This window comes from Pelodiscus sinensis, chromosome 7 (genome assembly GCF_052426305.1).
Source record: "Pelodiscus sinensis isolate ZL-2025 chromosome 7, ASM5242630v1, whole genome shotgun sequence".
Lineage (NCBI taxonomy): Eukaryota > Metazoa > Chordata > Testudines > Trionychidae > Pelodiscus > Pelodiscus sinensis.
The window spans coordinates 69719998-69738224 of record NC_143058.1 but is presented as its reverse complement, the minus strand read 5'-3'; the positions used below and the strand labels follow the sequence as shown (position 1 = coordinate 69738224).

General features: G+C 43.8%; 1 protein-coding gene across 1 annotated transcript in view; it reads left to right on the top strand.

Moving 5' to 3' along the window:
- TMEFF2 (transmembrane protein with EGF like and two follistatin like domains 2) overlaps positions 1-18227 on the top strand; it is a 229381-nt gene that overhangs the window by 155200 nt on the left and 55954 nt on the right. The window contains exons 6-7 of the mRNA XM_075934210.2: positions 10563-10711; positions 12107-12166. Of these exons, the coding sequence (XP_075790325.2) occupies positions 10563-10711; positions 12107-12166 (209 nt within the window). The remainder of the gene's footprint in view (positions 1-10562; positions 10712-12106; positions 12167-18227) is intronic.

Genomic DNA, 18227 nt, shown 5'->3' with positions numbered 1-18227 from the left:
AGTTAGTTTGGAGCTTGAAAAATCAAAATGTTATAGATCTAGTGGGAGGGAAGAGACACATTTGGATAGGATGTGAAATAGGATGACATGATACGGCTAAATAAAGTAGTAAAGTGCCACAGCCCAGGACATGTTGTGTGTCCCTCACACAGTGGTTCAAGTCCTGGAGTTCTAGATATTTCTCAAGCAAAATTCACATTGACTACATTGGGACTTTCATCTGGCCAAGCACTTAAGGATTGTCGAAATATTCTTTAATCGTGCAAGGTCCAATTTAGCATGTCTGTTGCGTCAGGAAGTTAAAGTATCTTCATCTACAGTCCCATACAGGGCCCATACTTTAATCTGTACCTGAATATGTGAAGTGACGGGGTGGTCATTTTTAGTATTACTGAGCCACATTAGCTATATGCCATGATGCAATAGAGTGGATGTGTACACATAGATTAGGTAAGATATCTGTATTGGAACAAATGTCATTTTCCTCCATATTTCAGAATTCTCTTGAATCGTTCTTGGATTTTTGGGCTTGGTCCCAGTGAAATAGTTAGGAATGTACATATTTCTCTGCTTAAAAATATGTAGCTGAATCTTGCTATTTACGTGGTAAGATGAACGCTATACCAGTCGATTAATGGCAGTTAGGTGTCTAGGAACTTTTGAAAATCTGCACCAGCCACCTATTTATATCTTTAGGTCTCTAAATGCCTTCGGAAATTGGCCTCTAAATTACTATGCTCATTTCTAGTCATTTGGGCATTTTTGAGTCATTTGGGCATTTTTGAAAATTTTATATCTAGTAGGATAGTTCTTCCTACTATTTCTATAGTAAATCCCTTTTTTCATCATTTTCTCATTAAACTTGATGTAAAATTTGGAGAATTTATGCTCTTTCTGGATTTTTACTACCAAAGGGAACTTAAGATTTATTGTGTACCATATGACATGAAAATAGAGGAGATATGTGGAAAAAAATCCAGATTTCTCCAGCAGTAAATAATTCCTAGAATGACTTAGACTTTAGTAAAATAAGCAAGACCTTCCTAATATTTATTTATTTATTTATGTGTGAGGGGAAATAAATATTTTAGTGGAGTAAAATGTTTCTATTATATTGATAAGAAAATTCTTATGAAATTGACCCTTTTTGTTTCATTTTATTTGTACATTAGTGCTGTTGGGATTAGCTATGCTGTAAGAGAGAATTTCCACTTATTGGCACTGGTTTAACTCCTGATTTACACTAGTGTCTGAGGGAAATCAAGATCTGTATTTATATAACTTAAGGTAATATTTTCTCAAGAAATTTTATGTACAATATTTAATCAAGAAAAGTCAACTATGAATAGTGAGTTTTAGATTAATTGTGTTTTTCACTTAACAGTCAATTTTATACTTAAGGTTACAACTATTTTCCCCCTGCTTTCTCCTTTGGGACTGAAGAACACCACACATTGTGTACACTTTAGGAAAATGTCAGGAAAATCTATTTTGACCTTATTTGAGTAATGAGAAAATTTGACCTTATTTGAGACGAAAATTTCTATTTAGACAGATGTTTCAGGCCACTAACCAAGGAAAATATCGGGGAGCAGCTTAGTCACTGCTCTGTGACCTCGGTTTAGCTTGTGCAACAGATTATATGTAATATGTTCTCCTTGGAAACTCCACGTTCACTGGGTGCATTCAACGAATTGCTGACATACTGACTCTCCTGCCCCTCTCTGGCCACATCTACACTACAGGTTGGACCTCCCTCATCCAGTATCCCTGATCAAGGAGATTTGCTGGACATGGGGAGGTCCCTCCCAACATGGCTCGTGATGAACTTCTGCCCCCTGCTAGGGCTCCAGCCCGGCACCACCGCCATCTGCCTGGCCGTGGCTTCCCAGGCTGGAGTTCCCTACCTGCTGCTGCCAGACCCTGAGCTCTGTGGGCAAGGCTGGAGCTCCACAGCTGCTGCTGGACCCAAGCTCCACAGCCGGGGCTGGAGCTCTGCAGCCCCTGCCAGACCCCAAGCTACGCGGCTGGGGCTGGAGCTCCTCAGCTGCCGCCGGACCCAAGCTCCACGGCCGGGGCAGGTGCTCCCTGCCTGCAGCTGGGGCCAGAACTCCCTGGCTGCTGCCAATCCCTGCTACCTCTGCCAGACCAGAGAGTCCTGGTTACGGGAGATACACCCAGTACCACGTATGCCAGCAAAACGCATGTAGCTCAGAGATGTAAGTGGTTGCGTCCACAGTGCTAGGTTGGCGGGAGACGCTCTATCACCAACAGAGCTACTGCCGCTCATTGACATGGTTAATCATGTCAACAGGAGAGCTCTCTCCCGCCAATGCAGAGTGACTAGTAGAGAGATCTTACCACAGCACAACTGCATCTGTACAGCTGCGCTTCTGTAAGGTGTCGAGTATACACAGAGCCTCTTTCTGTGTCCAAGCTTCCTCTACCAAAGCTGTTATATGGACACCCACATATACACGCTTATTAGTCTGACCAATTAGTCTTATTGGTCCACATCTCTGTTGTGATCCTGAAGCAGATTGATTTGGAATGATGGTTAAAAGCCAATGAATGAGAGTGCCAGTAAATTGGGACTGCATTGTCATGGCCTTAACTTTGCAAGATGAGGATTGTGAGGTCGGCATTATGGGATTTAGGCACAACTGGTAGGCAGGAAATAAAGAATCAGCAGCATCGCTCTGCATCAGAAGCAACAGGAAGAGTTTAGAGGGCAGTACAGCAGCTCCAAAGTTTGACCACTGACATAGGATAATCTGCAAGCAGGATCTCACTATTAGGAATCATTAAAAAAAGGGATAGAGAATAAGACAGAGAACATCTTATTGCCTCTCTATAAAACCATGGTCCGCCCACATCTTGAATAGTGTGCACAGATGTGATTGCCTCATCTCAAAAAGGATATCTTGGCATTGGAAAAGGTTCAAAAAAGGGCAATAAAAATGATTAGGGGTTTGGAATGGGTCCTGTATGAAGAGAAATTAAAAAAGACTGAGGGTATGTCTACACTAGAAAGTTAGTTCGAACTAACGGACGTTAGTTCGAACTAACTTTCCTATGCGCTACACTAGCGCTCCGCTAGTTCGAATTTGAATCGAACTAGCGGAGCGCTTAGTTCGAACTAGGTAAACCTCATTTTACGAGGACTAACGCCTAGTTCGAACTAGCTAGTTCGAACTAAGGGCTGTGTAGCCCTTTAGTTCGAACTAGTGGGAGGCTAGCCCTCCCCAGGTTTCCCTGGTGGCCACTCTGGCCAACACCAGGGAAACTCTATGCCCCCCTCCCGGCCCCGGACCCCTTAAAGGGGCACGGGCTGGCTACGGTGCCCGTGCCAGGTGCAAGCCTGCCAGCACCCAGCTAGCAGACCCTGCACCTGGCACGGCACAGAGCCACCCACCCGATGCCCCCCAGCCCACCCCCTCTTGCCGGGACCAGGCTGGCGGCTCCCAGGAGCTTGCCCTGGACCGCAAGAGGCGGGCACCTTCCTGGGCTAGTGCGGACATCGTGGACCTCGTCCACGATCTCCGCACTAGGCACAGGAAAGTGGCCGTCTAGGGCAGGAGAGCTGCCAGCCTGGCCACCCAGGACCAGGTGTGCATGAAAATCAAGGGGGTCCACTGAGACCCCCGACACTGAGCCCTGAGCTTACAATGGCCGTACTGGGTCAGACCAAAGGTCCATCTAGCCCAGTAGCCTGTCTGCCAACAGCGGCCAACCCTAGGGACCCTGGAGGGGATGGACCGAAGACAATGACCAAGCCATTTGTCTCGTGCCATCCCTCTCCAGCCTTCCACAAACTTTGGGCAGGGATACCACTCCTACCCTCTGGCTAATAGGACTCCATGGACCCAACCTCCATCACTTTATCTCACTTCCCTTTCAACTCTGTTCTAGTTCTAGCCTTCACAGCCTCCTGCAGCAAGGAGTTCCACAGGTTAACTATTTGCTTTGTCAAGAACAACAACTTTCTCTTACTAGTTTCAAGCCTGCTACCCATTCCTTTCCTTTGGTGTCCTCTAGTCCTTCTTTATGGGAACTCAGGAAGAACTTTTCTGAATGCACCCTCTCCACCCAACCCCTGCTTTTAGAGACCTCTATCCTGTCCCCCCTCCGTCTCCTCTTTTCTAAGCTGAACAGTCCCAGTCTCTGTAGCCTCTCTTCATCTGGGACCTGTTCCCAACCCCTGATCATGTTAGTTGCCCTCCCCTCTCCCAGCCTTTCTCTTCCCCTCTCCCACCTCCTTTTCCCAGTCTCCCCCAGTTTTGTTCAATAAAGACAGAGTCAATGTTGGAAGAAACGTTATCTTTATTTTGTACATCAATAAGAAGGGGGGCTAGGGAAGGGCAAGTGGAAGGAGGTGAGGGAGGAATGGGGTACGAGCCCCCGATGGGGAGGACTGGGCTGGCTCTGCGGGCTTCTGGGGGTGGAAGCTCTCCTGCAGCCCCCCAATTACTCCCTCTCCCCAGATGGCAGCCTGCGGCAAGTGCAGCCGGGCTGATGGCCGAGTGGTGTGATGTGCCCAGTGTGGGCACTCAGGGCACTCCAAGCCAGAACTTCTTTGCAAGCGGGGCACCCCTTAGAACTGTGTGTCCGGGGTGGGGGTCGGGACCCTTTAAGCGCAGCCCTCGGCTAGCCTGAGACAGCATCTCCATGCTCTAAGTCCTCCTTTTATGCCCTGCCGGCACTGCTTCCGGCCATCATTAAGCCCTGTTCAGAGTCCACTCAATGTGGACTTACTAGTTCGAACTAGCAAAACGCTAGTTCGAACTAGTTTTTAGTTCTAGATGCGTTAGTTCGAACTAGCTTAGTTCGAATTAACTAATTCGAACTAAGTTAGTTCGAACTAGCGCTGTAGTGTAGACGTACCCTGAGACTTTTCAGTTTAGAAAAGAGGAGACTAGGGGGGGAATATGATAGAAGTCTGTAAAATCATGACTGGTGTGGAAAAAGTGAATAAGGAAAAGTTATATACTTGCTCCCATAACGTAAGAACTAAGGGTCACCAAAGGAAATTAATAAGCAGCAGGTTTAAAACAAACAAAAGGAAGTTTTTCTTCACACAGAGCAGTCAGCCTATGGAACTTCTTGCCAGAGGAGGCTGTGAAGACCAGGACTTTAACAAGGTTCAAGAAAGAACTAGATACATTCATCGAGGTTAGGTCCATCAATGGCTATTAGCCAGAATGGGCAGAAATGGTGTCCCTAGCCTCTGTTTGTCAGAGGCTGGAAATGGGTGACAGGAGAGGGATCACATGATGATTTCCTGTTCTGTTTCCTCCCTCTGGGTCATCTGGCATTGGCCACTGTTGGAAGACAGAATACTGGGCTAGATGGACCTTTGGCCGTTCTTGTGTTCTTAAACATTACTGAAGCTGATCTGTGCATCATAGGCAGTCACATCGGTAGGCCTGGGCTGCTGCTGTAACGCATCATGACAGCAGGGATGACCATGAGACAGGAGATGCCAAGGAAACAAAGCAGCAGTCCCGTGCTTGTGACACTGCTGCTCTGTGTTCTGAACAGGGGTGATGCTTGCTTTAGGGCAGAATACAGGAGAGAAGTGGACCTCCTCCTGAGGTGACTCAGCTCTGATCCCTTCTGATCCCCTCCAAATTAATATCTCAGGGGTTCCACATCCATATGTTCATCCGGTTGCAGGGTTGACATGTCAGATGAGCCCTTTCTTTCAAATCCAGCAGTTGCCCTCTGTGGACAAAGTACACCCCAGTCTCTGTCTCTCACAGTTACTTCCTTAGGTGTCTCTTCTTACTGTTCAGGTCTGGTTCATTGGTGGCAGACAGCACTGCCTGGGTTGGAAAGTGACCAATGCTAGCTCTGTGCTGTCCCTCACATGACTAGCTACAGACCCTGGATTAAGGCATCTTTATTTGGAGAACCATCTATTTCATTTCCCAATGTGCAGCCACCTCTGTTATTAATGTGCGTGACTGTCGCCATTTTGACCTCAGTCCTACAGCTCTTTAATGCACAGAACACCCACCGAAGTCATATCAGAAGAGGATGCTGATTGTTCTCAAGCAGCTGTCTCCCTTCTAACATGGTTTCCTAATAACAAATATGAGAGGCTTGTTAGAATCTCAAGTAATGGAAAACGAAGGCAATTCCGAGGCTATATAAACAAAGGGATTAAGGAAGGCACTACGCAGTTGAAGTGCGACCTCAATAAAGACACACAGGCAGTCGGCCTCTGTCACCACAAAGCAAGAGAGTCATTCTAATAAGGTTGTTTCTCAAGGTGCCCTAGCAATTAGTGTGTGCCGTAGAGCCTTAAATATGAGGAATCAGCAGACAGTGTGTGTTTTGATTGGCTCAGAGGAAGGATATTGCCATTCAGAAAAGTGATTTCCTTATGACCCTCCTGAACCACATGACTGGTTCGGATACTCAGGGAGCTACTGGGTGACAAATCATGTGATAAAACCAAACCAAGCCTCAAAAATGTGTTACAAGAGCAGTTCTGACATGTTGTCTGAGATTGGATGGTCTAGACGGTGCTTGGTTCTGCCATGCATGCAGGAGACTGGACTTGATGACCTCTTGAAGTTCCTTCTAGTTCTATGATTCTATGACTGTAGCTAGTGAAAAAAGATTTTGGATATATGTTTCAGAAGTGACTAACTGAGGTCTGCATCAGTATAACTGCTTTGCTCAGGGGTATGAAAAATCCTACTCTTGAGTGAAGTAGCTATACCAACAAATGCCCCCGTACATAGCACTATGTCAACGGGAGAGCTTCTCAGAGAAGGGGATTAACTGAGCTGATGGGAGAGCTCTTTCTTGTCAGCTAGAGCATCTTAACGAAAGCGCTACAACGCCACTGCTGAATTGGTGCCGCGTTTTATGTTTAGACCTGCGCTTAGCCTCTTAAGTGCCATTTTCAGAAGAGACATAGGCACTATAAGAACCTTAGTTAAGTGATAGTCAATGGGTACGTCTAGACTACCGCGTTTTGTCGACGGAAGTTTTGTCGACAGACACTGTCGACAAAACTTCCGTCGACAAAGAGCGTCCAGACACATTGAGTTCTGTCGACAAAGCAAGCTGCTTTGTCGACAGAACTCCGTAGTCTGGACGCAATTTTACAGGCAATAACACCTTCTGTCGACAGAGTTCTGTCGACAGAAGGTGTTATGCCTCGTAAAATGAGGTATACCAGCGTCGACAAAACTGCTGAGTTCTGTCGACGTTATGTCGACAGAACTCAGCGGTAGTGTAGACGCTGGTATAGTTTTGTCGACAAAAGTCCACTTTTGTCGACAAAACTAGGTAGTCTAGACACACCCAATGAGACTTTTGACTCCTCTGTCACTCCACCTCTGACATTAGAAAGACAAGGTGGGTGGGGTGGTATCTTTTATCTGACTTTCCCTAATGAAAGGCAAGTTTTGGAGAGCTTTTATGTGGGCCTAGGTACTTGGTGTCACAGTTAATTAGAAGGTGGAACAGATTGTTTAGCATACGTAGTTAACACACATTGCAAAAGGCCATTCAAAGTGATTCCTTCTAAGCTGTGCCAGGTGATTAATCAGCCCTGCCCAGTCAATCAGCTAGGAGCCCTGAGCAACTGACTGGGCGGGGATGATTAATCACCTGTGAAGGGAACACTGCCGGCCAGTAAACCCATCTGCAACCATAGGGCAGATATTGGGAGATGGGGAAGCTAGGGGGTTAAGAACCATAAATACAATGTCTTTATTAAGACCTTGGTTTTCAGCATCTAGCAGAGTTATGAATGTAAATTCCCAGACTCCTATGTGGAATGTATTATGCAAGCTTCCTTTGAGGGTGAGGACCGAGAGGTCAGATATGGAGTGATCCTTTTGTGGAAAGTGTTCACCCATAGGTGATAGGTTTTTGTTGTTGTTATTGTTGTCGTTGTCGTCTGTCGTTTTTCTATGAAAGTTCATTGCAGAGCACAGTGATTGTCTGGTTCTACCCTCACAGTTGTTCTTGGAGTGCAATGGATGAGGTACGCCACATGTTGTGATAAAAGTGTGTAGGAACCGTGGATCTTGAAAAGCATGGTGGGGTGGAGCAGCATAGTTGTGGAAATAGATATGTCTGCAGGTTTTCCATCTATTATTATGGCAGGGTCTGATACTTTTACTTGATGGCTCATGGTCTATGCAACCTGGAAGAGTTAAAAAACATCCATTTGTGGTCATTCTAACACAGAATTGCCTATCAGTCGTGCAACATACCGATTCGGGAGATACCAGCATGATGCTTTTATAAACAAAAAAATAATATGTCTAGGTTTGAGTATGATTTCGCTTCTGGTTGGTTATTTACTTATTTTCTGGCTTCAGGGTGAGGGAAGCTGTAGCATTATCTTATCTTTAATTATGTGAAAGGTACCTACAGTCTGGCATAAATATGATACATGTTTATATATAATCATAAATTGAAATAAATACATACACATGCAGTGTTATATATTATGGGTCAGCTCCTCAGTTGATCATAGTGCCGCAGATTTTATCGGTCCCATGACAACTCTTGCCAGCTGAGGATCTGCTTGTATGTAAGGGTATGTCTACACTACAAAGTTAATTCGAACTAGGTAAACCTCATTCTACGAGGACTAACGCCTAGTTCGAATTAAGCAGTTCGAATTAAGGGCTGTGTAGCCCCTTAATTCGAACTAGTGGGAGGCTAGCCTTCCCCAGCCTTCCCTGGTAGCCACTCTGGGCACCACCAGGGAAACTCGTCTGCCCCCCTCCCGGCCCCGGAGCCCTTAAAGGGGCACGGGCTGGCTACGGTGCCCGTGCCAGGTGCAAGCCTGCCAGCACCCAGCCAGCAGACCCTGCACCTGGCACGGCACGAACCAGCTACCCGCTGCCACCCAGCCCTCCGTCTCTTCCTGGGACCAGGCTGGCGGCTCCCGGGAGTCTGCCCGGGTCCACAAGAGGCAGGCACCCGCCTGGTCTAGTGCGGAGATCGTGGACCTCATCCATGACGTCCGCACTAGGCACAGGAAAGTGACCGTCTAGGGCAGGAGAGCTGCCAGCCTGGCCACCCAGGAACAGGTTTGCATGAAAATCAAGGTGGTCCACTGAGACCCCCGACCCTGAGCCATGAGCTTAGAATGTCCGTACTGGGTCAGACCAAAGGTCCATCTATCCCAGTAGCCTGTCTGCCGACAGTGGCCAACACTAGGGACCCTGGAGGGGATGGACCGAAACAACGACCAAGCCATTTGTCTCGTGCCATCCATCTCCAGCCTTCCACAAACAGAGGCCAGGGACACCGTTTCTACACCCTGGCTAATAGCACTCCCTGGACCCAACCTCCATGACTTTATCTAACTTCTCTTTAAACTCTGTTATAGTTCTAGCCTTCACAGCCTCCTGCAGCAAGGAGTTCCACAGGTTTACTATTTGCTTTGTGAAGAAGAACTTTCTGTTATTAGTTTGAAGCCTGCTACCCATTCCTTTCATTTGGTGTCCTCTAGTCCTTCTTTATGGGAACTAATGAAGAACTTTTCTTTATGCACCCTCTCCACACCACTCATGCTTTTATAGACCTCTATCATATCCCCCCTCAGTCTCCTCTTTTCTAAGCTGAGAAGTCCCAATCTCTTTAGCCTCTCTTCATATGGGACCTGTTCCAAACCCCTGATCATTTTAGTTGCCCTCCCCTCTGCCACCCTCTCTCTTCCCCTCTCCCACCTCCTTTTCCCAGTCTCCCCGAGTTTTGTTCAATAAAGAGAGTTTCTATTTTTGAACACGTGTCCTTTATTTTGTACATCAGGAAGGGGGGCTAGGGAGGGGTAAGTGGAAGGAGGTGAGGGAGGAATGGGGTACGAGCCCCTGATGGGGAGGACTGGGGTGGCTCTGTGGGCTTCTCGGGGTGGAAGCTCTCCTGCAGCCTCCTGATTGGCACCCCTCTGCCCCCGGATGGCAGCCTGCAGCAAGTGCAACCGGGCTGATGGCCGAGTGCTGTGATGTGCCGAGTGTGAGCACTCAGGGCACTCCAAGCCAGGACTGCTTTGCAAGCGGGGAACCCCTGAGAACTGTCTGTCCGGGGTGGGGGTCGGGTCCCTTTAAGCACAGCCCTCAGCTAGCCTGAGACAGCAGCTCCACGCTCTAAGTCCTAACCTGATGCCCTGCCGGCACTGCTTCTGGCCATCCTTAACTTCGGTTCAGCAAAATGCTAATTCGAACTAGTCTTTAGGTCTAGATGCACTAATTCAAATTAGCTTAGTTCGAATTAACTAATTTGAATTAAGTTAGTTCGAATTAGTGCTGTAGTGTAGACATACCCTAAGATATTTTACAGGAGCACATGCTTTAATATGGTTTTATGTTTCCCTTTTGCCTTCTTTCTCTTTCCCATTTTCTTGGCATTTCATTCCAACCCACAACCACAAACAGAATTTTCCCCAGAATTTTCCAGTTTCATTCCATTGATCTTTATTGTGAGCCTTCAAGCCTTTTTTATAATGATGATTATTATTGTGCTCTACCGAGGCTGTCACGAGAAAGCTTTTTTACATTAACCTTTTTCAAAATCTTTTTCAGGTGTGTATGTAACATTGACTGTTCTCAGACCAACTTCAATCCTCTTTGTGCTTCCGATGGGAAATCTTATGATAATGCATGTCAAATCAAAGAAGCATCATGCCAGAAACAGGAGAAAATTGAAGTCATGTCTTTGGGTCGATGTCAAGGTAATGCTCAGAGCAAAATTCATTTCAAATCATGTTTTCTGGTTTTGTGCAGAAATAAAAGCAGGGCTGGCTTGTTAGTAGACACTCACTTTCTTTTCAAGAGACTGTTCTAATTTGCAGTATGGGATGTGGTCTGGTAGAGTGGGGATTTTGTTGATTACAGGTTTTGAAATAATGGCCAATATATGAGCTGTTGCTGAGCTCTGGTTGGTACAGCTCTAGTGGTGAGGTACAAAGGGGGCTTTAAGCAATTTTCCCCCCCATTCTGGGTTCCTTCAGCCCTAAGCCAGTCCCCAACACAATTGTGTGTAATGTTAAGGCTCTTTTGCATGGCTGATATCTATAGTCAAAAGGGGCTAAGCATTGTTGTGGCAAAAGGAACAGTCCGCTCACACCCTCTTCCCCTGGCCGCATGCTCTTTGCTAGAGGTTAGAAGGGAGACATACACCTGCGATGACAGTTCCAAACCCCATAGGGATTCCTTTGCGCATGAGGAATCTTGCTTGAGAGTTCTCTTGTTGCACTGGAACAGCATAAAAAAGCCTTCGTGGATCAGAGGATCTGGCCCAAAATCTGTGGTGAGCATCATTGTTGTGTAATCTGGAACTTCGTGATGCCAGAGTCACACAGCCCAGGCTAATGAATATGGCCACCCTCCTCTTCACAGCAGAAAGGCATGTGTACTTTCAGGAAATAACTCGGAGGTAGTTGTTCGCCTGGCTGCATGCAAGATTTAAGATTAGGATTCAGAAGCATGTGGCACTATTTCATGTGAGTGCCTGTGTAACTGCTTAGTTGATTTTCAAAAAGCCTATATTGTGCTCAAAATAAAAAGGGGGAAAATTTTAATAGTTTTAAAATAAATTTTTAATAGTTTTTATTATTTGAAATAGATTTTTAACGATAAAATAGCCCTAGTCTCTGAGGATCTTTATTCGTTTCTCCCTGCCCTCCTCAGCCAGCTTCTGATCTATAAATCCTAAGCACACCTATTTGAAAAGCTCTATTAAACCTTCATATTAAACATATTCTGTTTATATTCCTATAAAATATTTCTTTTAAATGAACCCTGCTTTCCTGTTTACCATTTTCGGATCAAATTAGCAACATGTCCTGGTTATTTCAAACAATGAGGAAGTCACATCTCACGGTAACTGGATCTTTCTAGATCCCTGGTAGACAAATCTAGAATGTCAGGTTTGTGCCTCAGCATGAGCTGAATCAGTCCAAAGACTGGAGTCTTGCAATTGACACCTACCAGGCAGATTTTTGCTCCAATACACAGCTCCCTGCAGGGATCTGCTTGCTTACACACTCTGACTTGCACGGTTGGCCTCTGTTTTACAACTGCACCAGCAAACATCAAAGCAACATGTTGTATTTCTTTTCACACAGATAACACAACTACTACCACAAAGTCTGAAGATGGACATTATGCAAGAACGGATTATGCCGGTAAGATTCCCATTATACTCTCCGTAACATGAGAAACACAGTTGGCAAAATTTGTAGGAAAAACACTTTTCCTCTGTGTTTGCAAAAATGTAGGTGTCATAATCATTAATTTTTCTTGTTTCCTTGCTATGGAAAAATATTTTGTGTTTTTAAGTTGAAAACTGCCTTTCTTTTTATCAAATGTCCTATCAACACTAATGTATAAATGTGCTCATGGGGGAAAAGTGCCTGTACTGACAGTGATTAGTTAACATTGCAACTGCTTGGCCAAGCAGAATGTATTGGTGGAAATCAGTACAACTTTCAACCAATATTTTTCAAATTGTTATGAGAATACCTGGATATAGTTATACCTCCCTAGAATAGAACAGCTACCACATCATCAGACACTGCTATGACTTTGTCTATGTTTGAATGCAAAGTTAAGAAGGTATTTACAGTAGATGTTTTTTTAAAATGATAAATGGCTTTAATTTATTTAGACGCTCCAGTAAAATGTATTGGCTACAATAGTATGATATACCATTTTAAATTAAAAACATGTAAATGTTATGTAGGGTTTATCGAATTTTGTTTTGGGTGAACATCTTTCTTTTTCAGATCTTCTTAAGAGGAGGATTAATTTATGAGTAGCTTTTGTGCAAATATTCACAGCTTGACTTTAGAACTGTGAATAGAAGCATTTGGAGTGTTCCTGTTAAAAATGTGGCAAGCAATGTGTAATTGCTTAAGCTTGTGTTGCTTTTGTATTGTGAAAAGAGATCTTTACAAGAGAGTACTGTTGAGCTACAAAGCTTTGAACTCCAGGTTTACCCCACCGATAAGCTGTGCAGTGAAGATGGAACACAGTTTATCATTTGGCACACCATAATTCCTCCTAGTAATATTTTTCAAACCTTTTATTAAGGCATAGTTGCAATAAAACATTAACAAGCTACATCATACATTACTTATTCAGGATCATATTAATAGCCAGAATCTTACTGGATGGGAAGCCCTCCTCTACAAATGTTTAAAAGGGTTAACATTTCCAACCTTTTTTTCCCCTTGTTTTGGTGCGTCTCTTTTGTATGTATTTAGTATGAAAGTTTTACCATCATAAGGAAAGTCTATTATGTTTCTATACCATAATTTCATAGCAAGACGGTTGACATTTTTCCAGTTGTTTGCAATATAAAGTCTAGCAGGTAACAATAAAAAAACATTCATTAGTTGTTTGATAAAAATGTAGACCCTTTACTGCTTCATTAAGTAAGCAGGTCAGGGGAATCTCTAGGAAGCTGGCATTTTGTCAAAAAATGAATCTTTTTAATAATTTTCTCCCACAACCATCTAATTCCTGGACACAACCACCACCAAATGTATATGTATATACACTTTTCCCTGCCATTTCTCTAACACAGCACCTCCCCAGTAGCAAATAATATGACGTCTCTTAACTGGAGTCAAATGCCATCTATGCAGTATTTCATGGAAAAAAATTCTTTGAGTAATACAAACTGAGGATGTGTATTGCCTAGTCCATTCAGAGACAGACTCGTTAGATCAATTTCCTCTTCTCATCTGCAGTGTTTTCTTATCGACATCTTTTTTAGTCAAAACTGAATGTATCTTAGAAATTAAATCTTTTGTTCCAGCTTACTCATGGAACTCCTCAAAAGTAGTTAAAGGTCTAGGTGGAGCAGTCTCATATCCAGATTTCACAATAAAATGTGACTTGTAAATGTTGTAAAGATGGGATCTTTATGTCATTTACATTCTTAAAAATCTCTTGGTATTTTTTCAGATCTGGACCTAGGAACAGCTGTCTGAATTGTGTAATGTCAGCTCTTACCCATAACAGATAGTCCCTTTGATATTTCTTATTATTCATTAAAGTAGCCAGGGGAGAGGGCCTCAGCGACAGGAGTTTAGAAAATTGATCCAAAGCTAATTGTATGTTAGAAAGTGCTCACTATTCATTAATTAATCACATTGGTAATCTAGGATGAGGATATATACTGGGTGGTTATCGTACTCGGACACAAATTTAGAAAACATTTATTCCATTCCCATTTAAAAGAGATGTATTGAGATTAAAAAGTACAGAGCCATATTATGGCACAAAAAGCTAAAGGCAAATTGGTTAATAACTGCAGAAACTAAACAGCATGAAGGGAAAACATAATAGGTTCACTTTGGTCAAGAGGGAGCCAACATGCACCATGCATACTATGTCTCCATTAGCAGGGAGTCTTTCAAAAACAGTCTGAGAGAGAGAGGTGTGGGATAAAAAGAAAAGTCTGCAGAGTCATCCCCAAAAGTTTTGATTGAGTCAAGCTTTTCCCTCCAAATTGGCAATCAGTTTTCTTAAACTACAAGGAGGGGCTATGGTTGTATCTTATGACAGGGAGGAGGGTGAGAAGAGGAGACAGCAGAGCTGGGTTAAAATGGTTTAGTTTAAACTAGAAATAAGGATAAGCAATAGCATTGTGTTAAATGGGGCCATTTTTCGGAAAAAAAACCCTTTTGTGCAAGATCCCTTATTCCTCAAAAAATGAGATTTACAGGATCTTGCACAAAAGGGTTTTTTTTCCAAAAAATGGCCCCATCTACACTGCGGGTTTTTTCACAAAAACCTCTTCGCAAAAAGGATCAGAGGGGAATATGCAAATGAGAGTGCAAGATTTGCTAATGAGCACTTCATTTGCATTTCCTTTTCCACAAAAAACAAACAGTGTAGACGTAGCCTTGGAATCGGAAGCAGAAGGGAGGAAGTAGCTAAATCTTGGTGAGAAAAGTCATGATAACTTCCTACGGGGGAGCACAGGAGAGGGGTAGTAGCCATGAGAAGAGAATAAATAGCAGCAACTAGTTGCTGGAGATTAGAGGACAGATGAGAGGCGATGAAGACGGTGACACTGGACTATTTTGCAGGAAGCAAGGGCAGAGTTGAGGCAAACAAAAAAAGAGTAAAGGTGTATTGGAGAAGGTCCCTGAGCAGTGTTTCTTAAACTTTTTAAGACAGAGGAACACCAAACAATAATTTTTTTTTGGGAGGAACACCAAGGAATTTTGTTGAGCAAAAAAAAAAGAGGCCAGGGAAAAGTTATTGAGCAAAAAAAAAAAAAAAAAAAAAAAAATAGGGTCGGGGGAAAGTTATTGGGGGAGGAGGGGGAATTGCCTGTCCCAGTAAGGGTGGCCATTTTGAACTATGTTGTTCTCCATGGCACACCTCTGACTGCCTCTGTGCCACGAAACACAGTTTAAAAAACACTGTCCCTGAGCATCAAGAACTGCAGAGAATTCTGTGAGGATACTAGAGTCCATGTTACAGGAAATGGAAGTCGCTGGGCTCTGTTGGGTGGAAAGAAGGAGAGAAGATCAATTTTAAAAGTGTCATTTTTCTCTTGAGCAAATCTTCTGTAGTATCCCAAAGAAGAAATAAGGTCACAGAGCTGTAGCTCCTATTTTGTTCCAGCTCCCCAGAAGACGTGCACTAAACCTGTGCCCCTAAATGTGTAGTAGTGGAGGGGCTGTCCTGAGTCATACCTCTTACACATTACTGCATATCTAACTAAACAAGGCATTATATAATTCACAAGTAATCCCTGGCAATGTCTTTTCTCATTTGAGGCCAGATCATGGACATTTGGGATTCTGAAGATGACATGCTTGTAAGGGTAGGTCCTCCTCAACTATAATGTGGTGTAGTTCTATTGACGTCAATGGACCTACACCAACGTACATCAGCTGAAGACCTGGCCTCTTTTATGCACTTAAATCTACTCTTGTGTCATTGCTTATCTCCATATGTGGTAACTGAGGTTCGCTAAGCATGTGGTTCGAAATCTGGTAAGCTCATGCTGAGCAACCCATGTGACTCCAGTTTCGCACAGGCTCTGTCTACACTGCACCTCTTTTCCGGAAAAGGGATGCTATTGAGACACTTCGGAATTGCAAATCCACGGGGGATTTAAATATCCCCCGCGACATTTGCATTTACATGGCTGCCGCTTTTTTCTGGCTCGGGGTTTTTGCCGGAGAAAAGCGCCAGTCTAGACGCGATTTTCCGGAAAATAAGCCCTTATTCCTACTTGAAAGTACAGAGCCATTCCTTGAAAGTAAGAATAAGGGATCCTCCGGAAAAGGGTTTATTTTCCGGAAAATCGCGTCTAGACTGGCGCTTTTCTCCGGCAAAAACCCCGAGCCGGAAAAAAGCAGCAGCCATGTAAATGCGAATGCCGCGGGGGATATTTAAATCCCCCGCGGATTTGCAATTCCGAAGTGTCTCATTAGCATCCCTTTTCCGGAAAGGGATGCCAGTGTAGACACAGCCCATATGTTTCCCCTTTACTCTAATGTGTGTTGTTGTTTGACTATGTTTAATGATTATTTTAGGGATATTCTGGTATATGGGTGTTACTGTATTTCAGCAGAAGGGACAGGCCATATTCCTTATTTTGCTCATCACTAGGGCTGTGTCTAGACTGCATCCCTTTTCCATAAAAGGGATGCAAATTAGACACATCGCAATTGCAAATGAAGCGGGAATTTAAATCCCCCACGCTTTATTTGCATAAACATGGCTGCCGCTTTTTTCCGGCTCGGGGCTTTGCCGGAAAAAAGCACCAGTCTAGACGGGGATCTTTCGGAAAATAAAGCCTTTTCCGAAAGATTCCTTATTTTAAGAGGAATAAGGGATCTTTCGGAAAAGGCTTTATTTTCCGAAAGATCCCCATCTAGACTGGCGCTTTTTTCCGGCAAAGCCCCGAGCTGGAAAAAAGCAGCAGCCATGTTTATGCAAATGAAGCGGGGGGGATTTAAATCCCCGCTTCATTTGCAATTGCGATGTGTCTAATTTGCATCCCTTTTACAGAAAAGGGATGCAGTCTAGACACAGCCTATGTGAAGAAGTAGCACTTCCTTGATCACAGTATCTTTGAAATTATACCTTCGGGTTAATGAATCCAGGGGTTTCCAAAGAAGCCCATTTACTGTGCCTGGTATCCTTGGATACCTCTGAAACTTTGTCTACATGACAGATGCTTGGCTGATATAGCTACATCAGCATCGCTATACCAGCAAAGCCCCCTCCCCTGCTCCCACTGTAGACATAGCTTATGCCCCAAAAAGAGTTTTCTACCAGTATTTTCTATTATGGTAACAGAAGCCGTCTTCTGTCAATATAGTTGTATCTGCACTGGGGATTTATTCACACCCATAAATGACACAGCTATGCTGACGAAACTTTGTATTGTAAGCCTTCCCTGAGAGAGACTTTCATGCTCACTTATAAAAACTCTGAATCGTGTGGATTGACTTGACAAGGATCAAAGGGAATAAGGGAATAATTGGTATTGTCTGTTATAATGATCTTAATGCTGCTAAATGCTATTTGTAAAGGATCTGGCAATTAAAGGGAAGCAGATAGTTCCCTTTGCATGCACATGCACACATGCTGTTTCCAGAGTGGGGTGGTCTTAAAGGATCACCCAAACACTCTTGAAGGTGTTTTTCATACTACCCTGTTAATATTGTATATTTATTCATTGCACTTGCTCCCTAATATTCTTTCAAACCACAGCGATTTTTGTTAATACATTTTTGTACTTCTCTGTTTACAAAACTGAAAGTTCACTTTACCTTGAAATGTTAATCTTCCCTTGGATTTGCTGTATTTCTTTTTTTCTTGTTTGTTTTCTTTCAAGGAGCCCATTCTACACAGATAGGCTTTGTTCTGAGAAATGGACACGGCTGAATAATTTCAGATAAACATAAACTGATGTCAGGGTGTAGCATTTTCACCAAAACTGACATTTGCATTAGGGGAGAGAGTATCTAGGAGCTTGCACTCAGACTTGAAATTCATTAGCCGCTCAGCTCTTCCAAAAACTCCCAGGTTTCACTGGGCTGTCACTGCCAGCTTTACATTCTGTGTGTGCATGTGTTTGTGCCCATGCATACATCCTTCTCATTTTTAATAAGACTCCTGGTCTACACTAGGGAATAAGTTTGAATTAAGATATGCAGCTTCAGCTACATGAATTGCATACCTTAAGTCAGCAATCTCTGGTTAGTA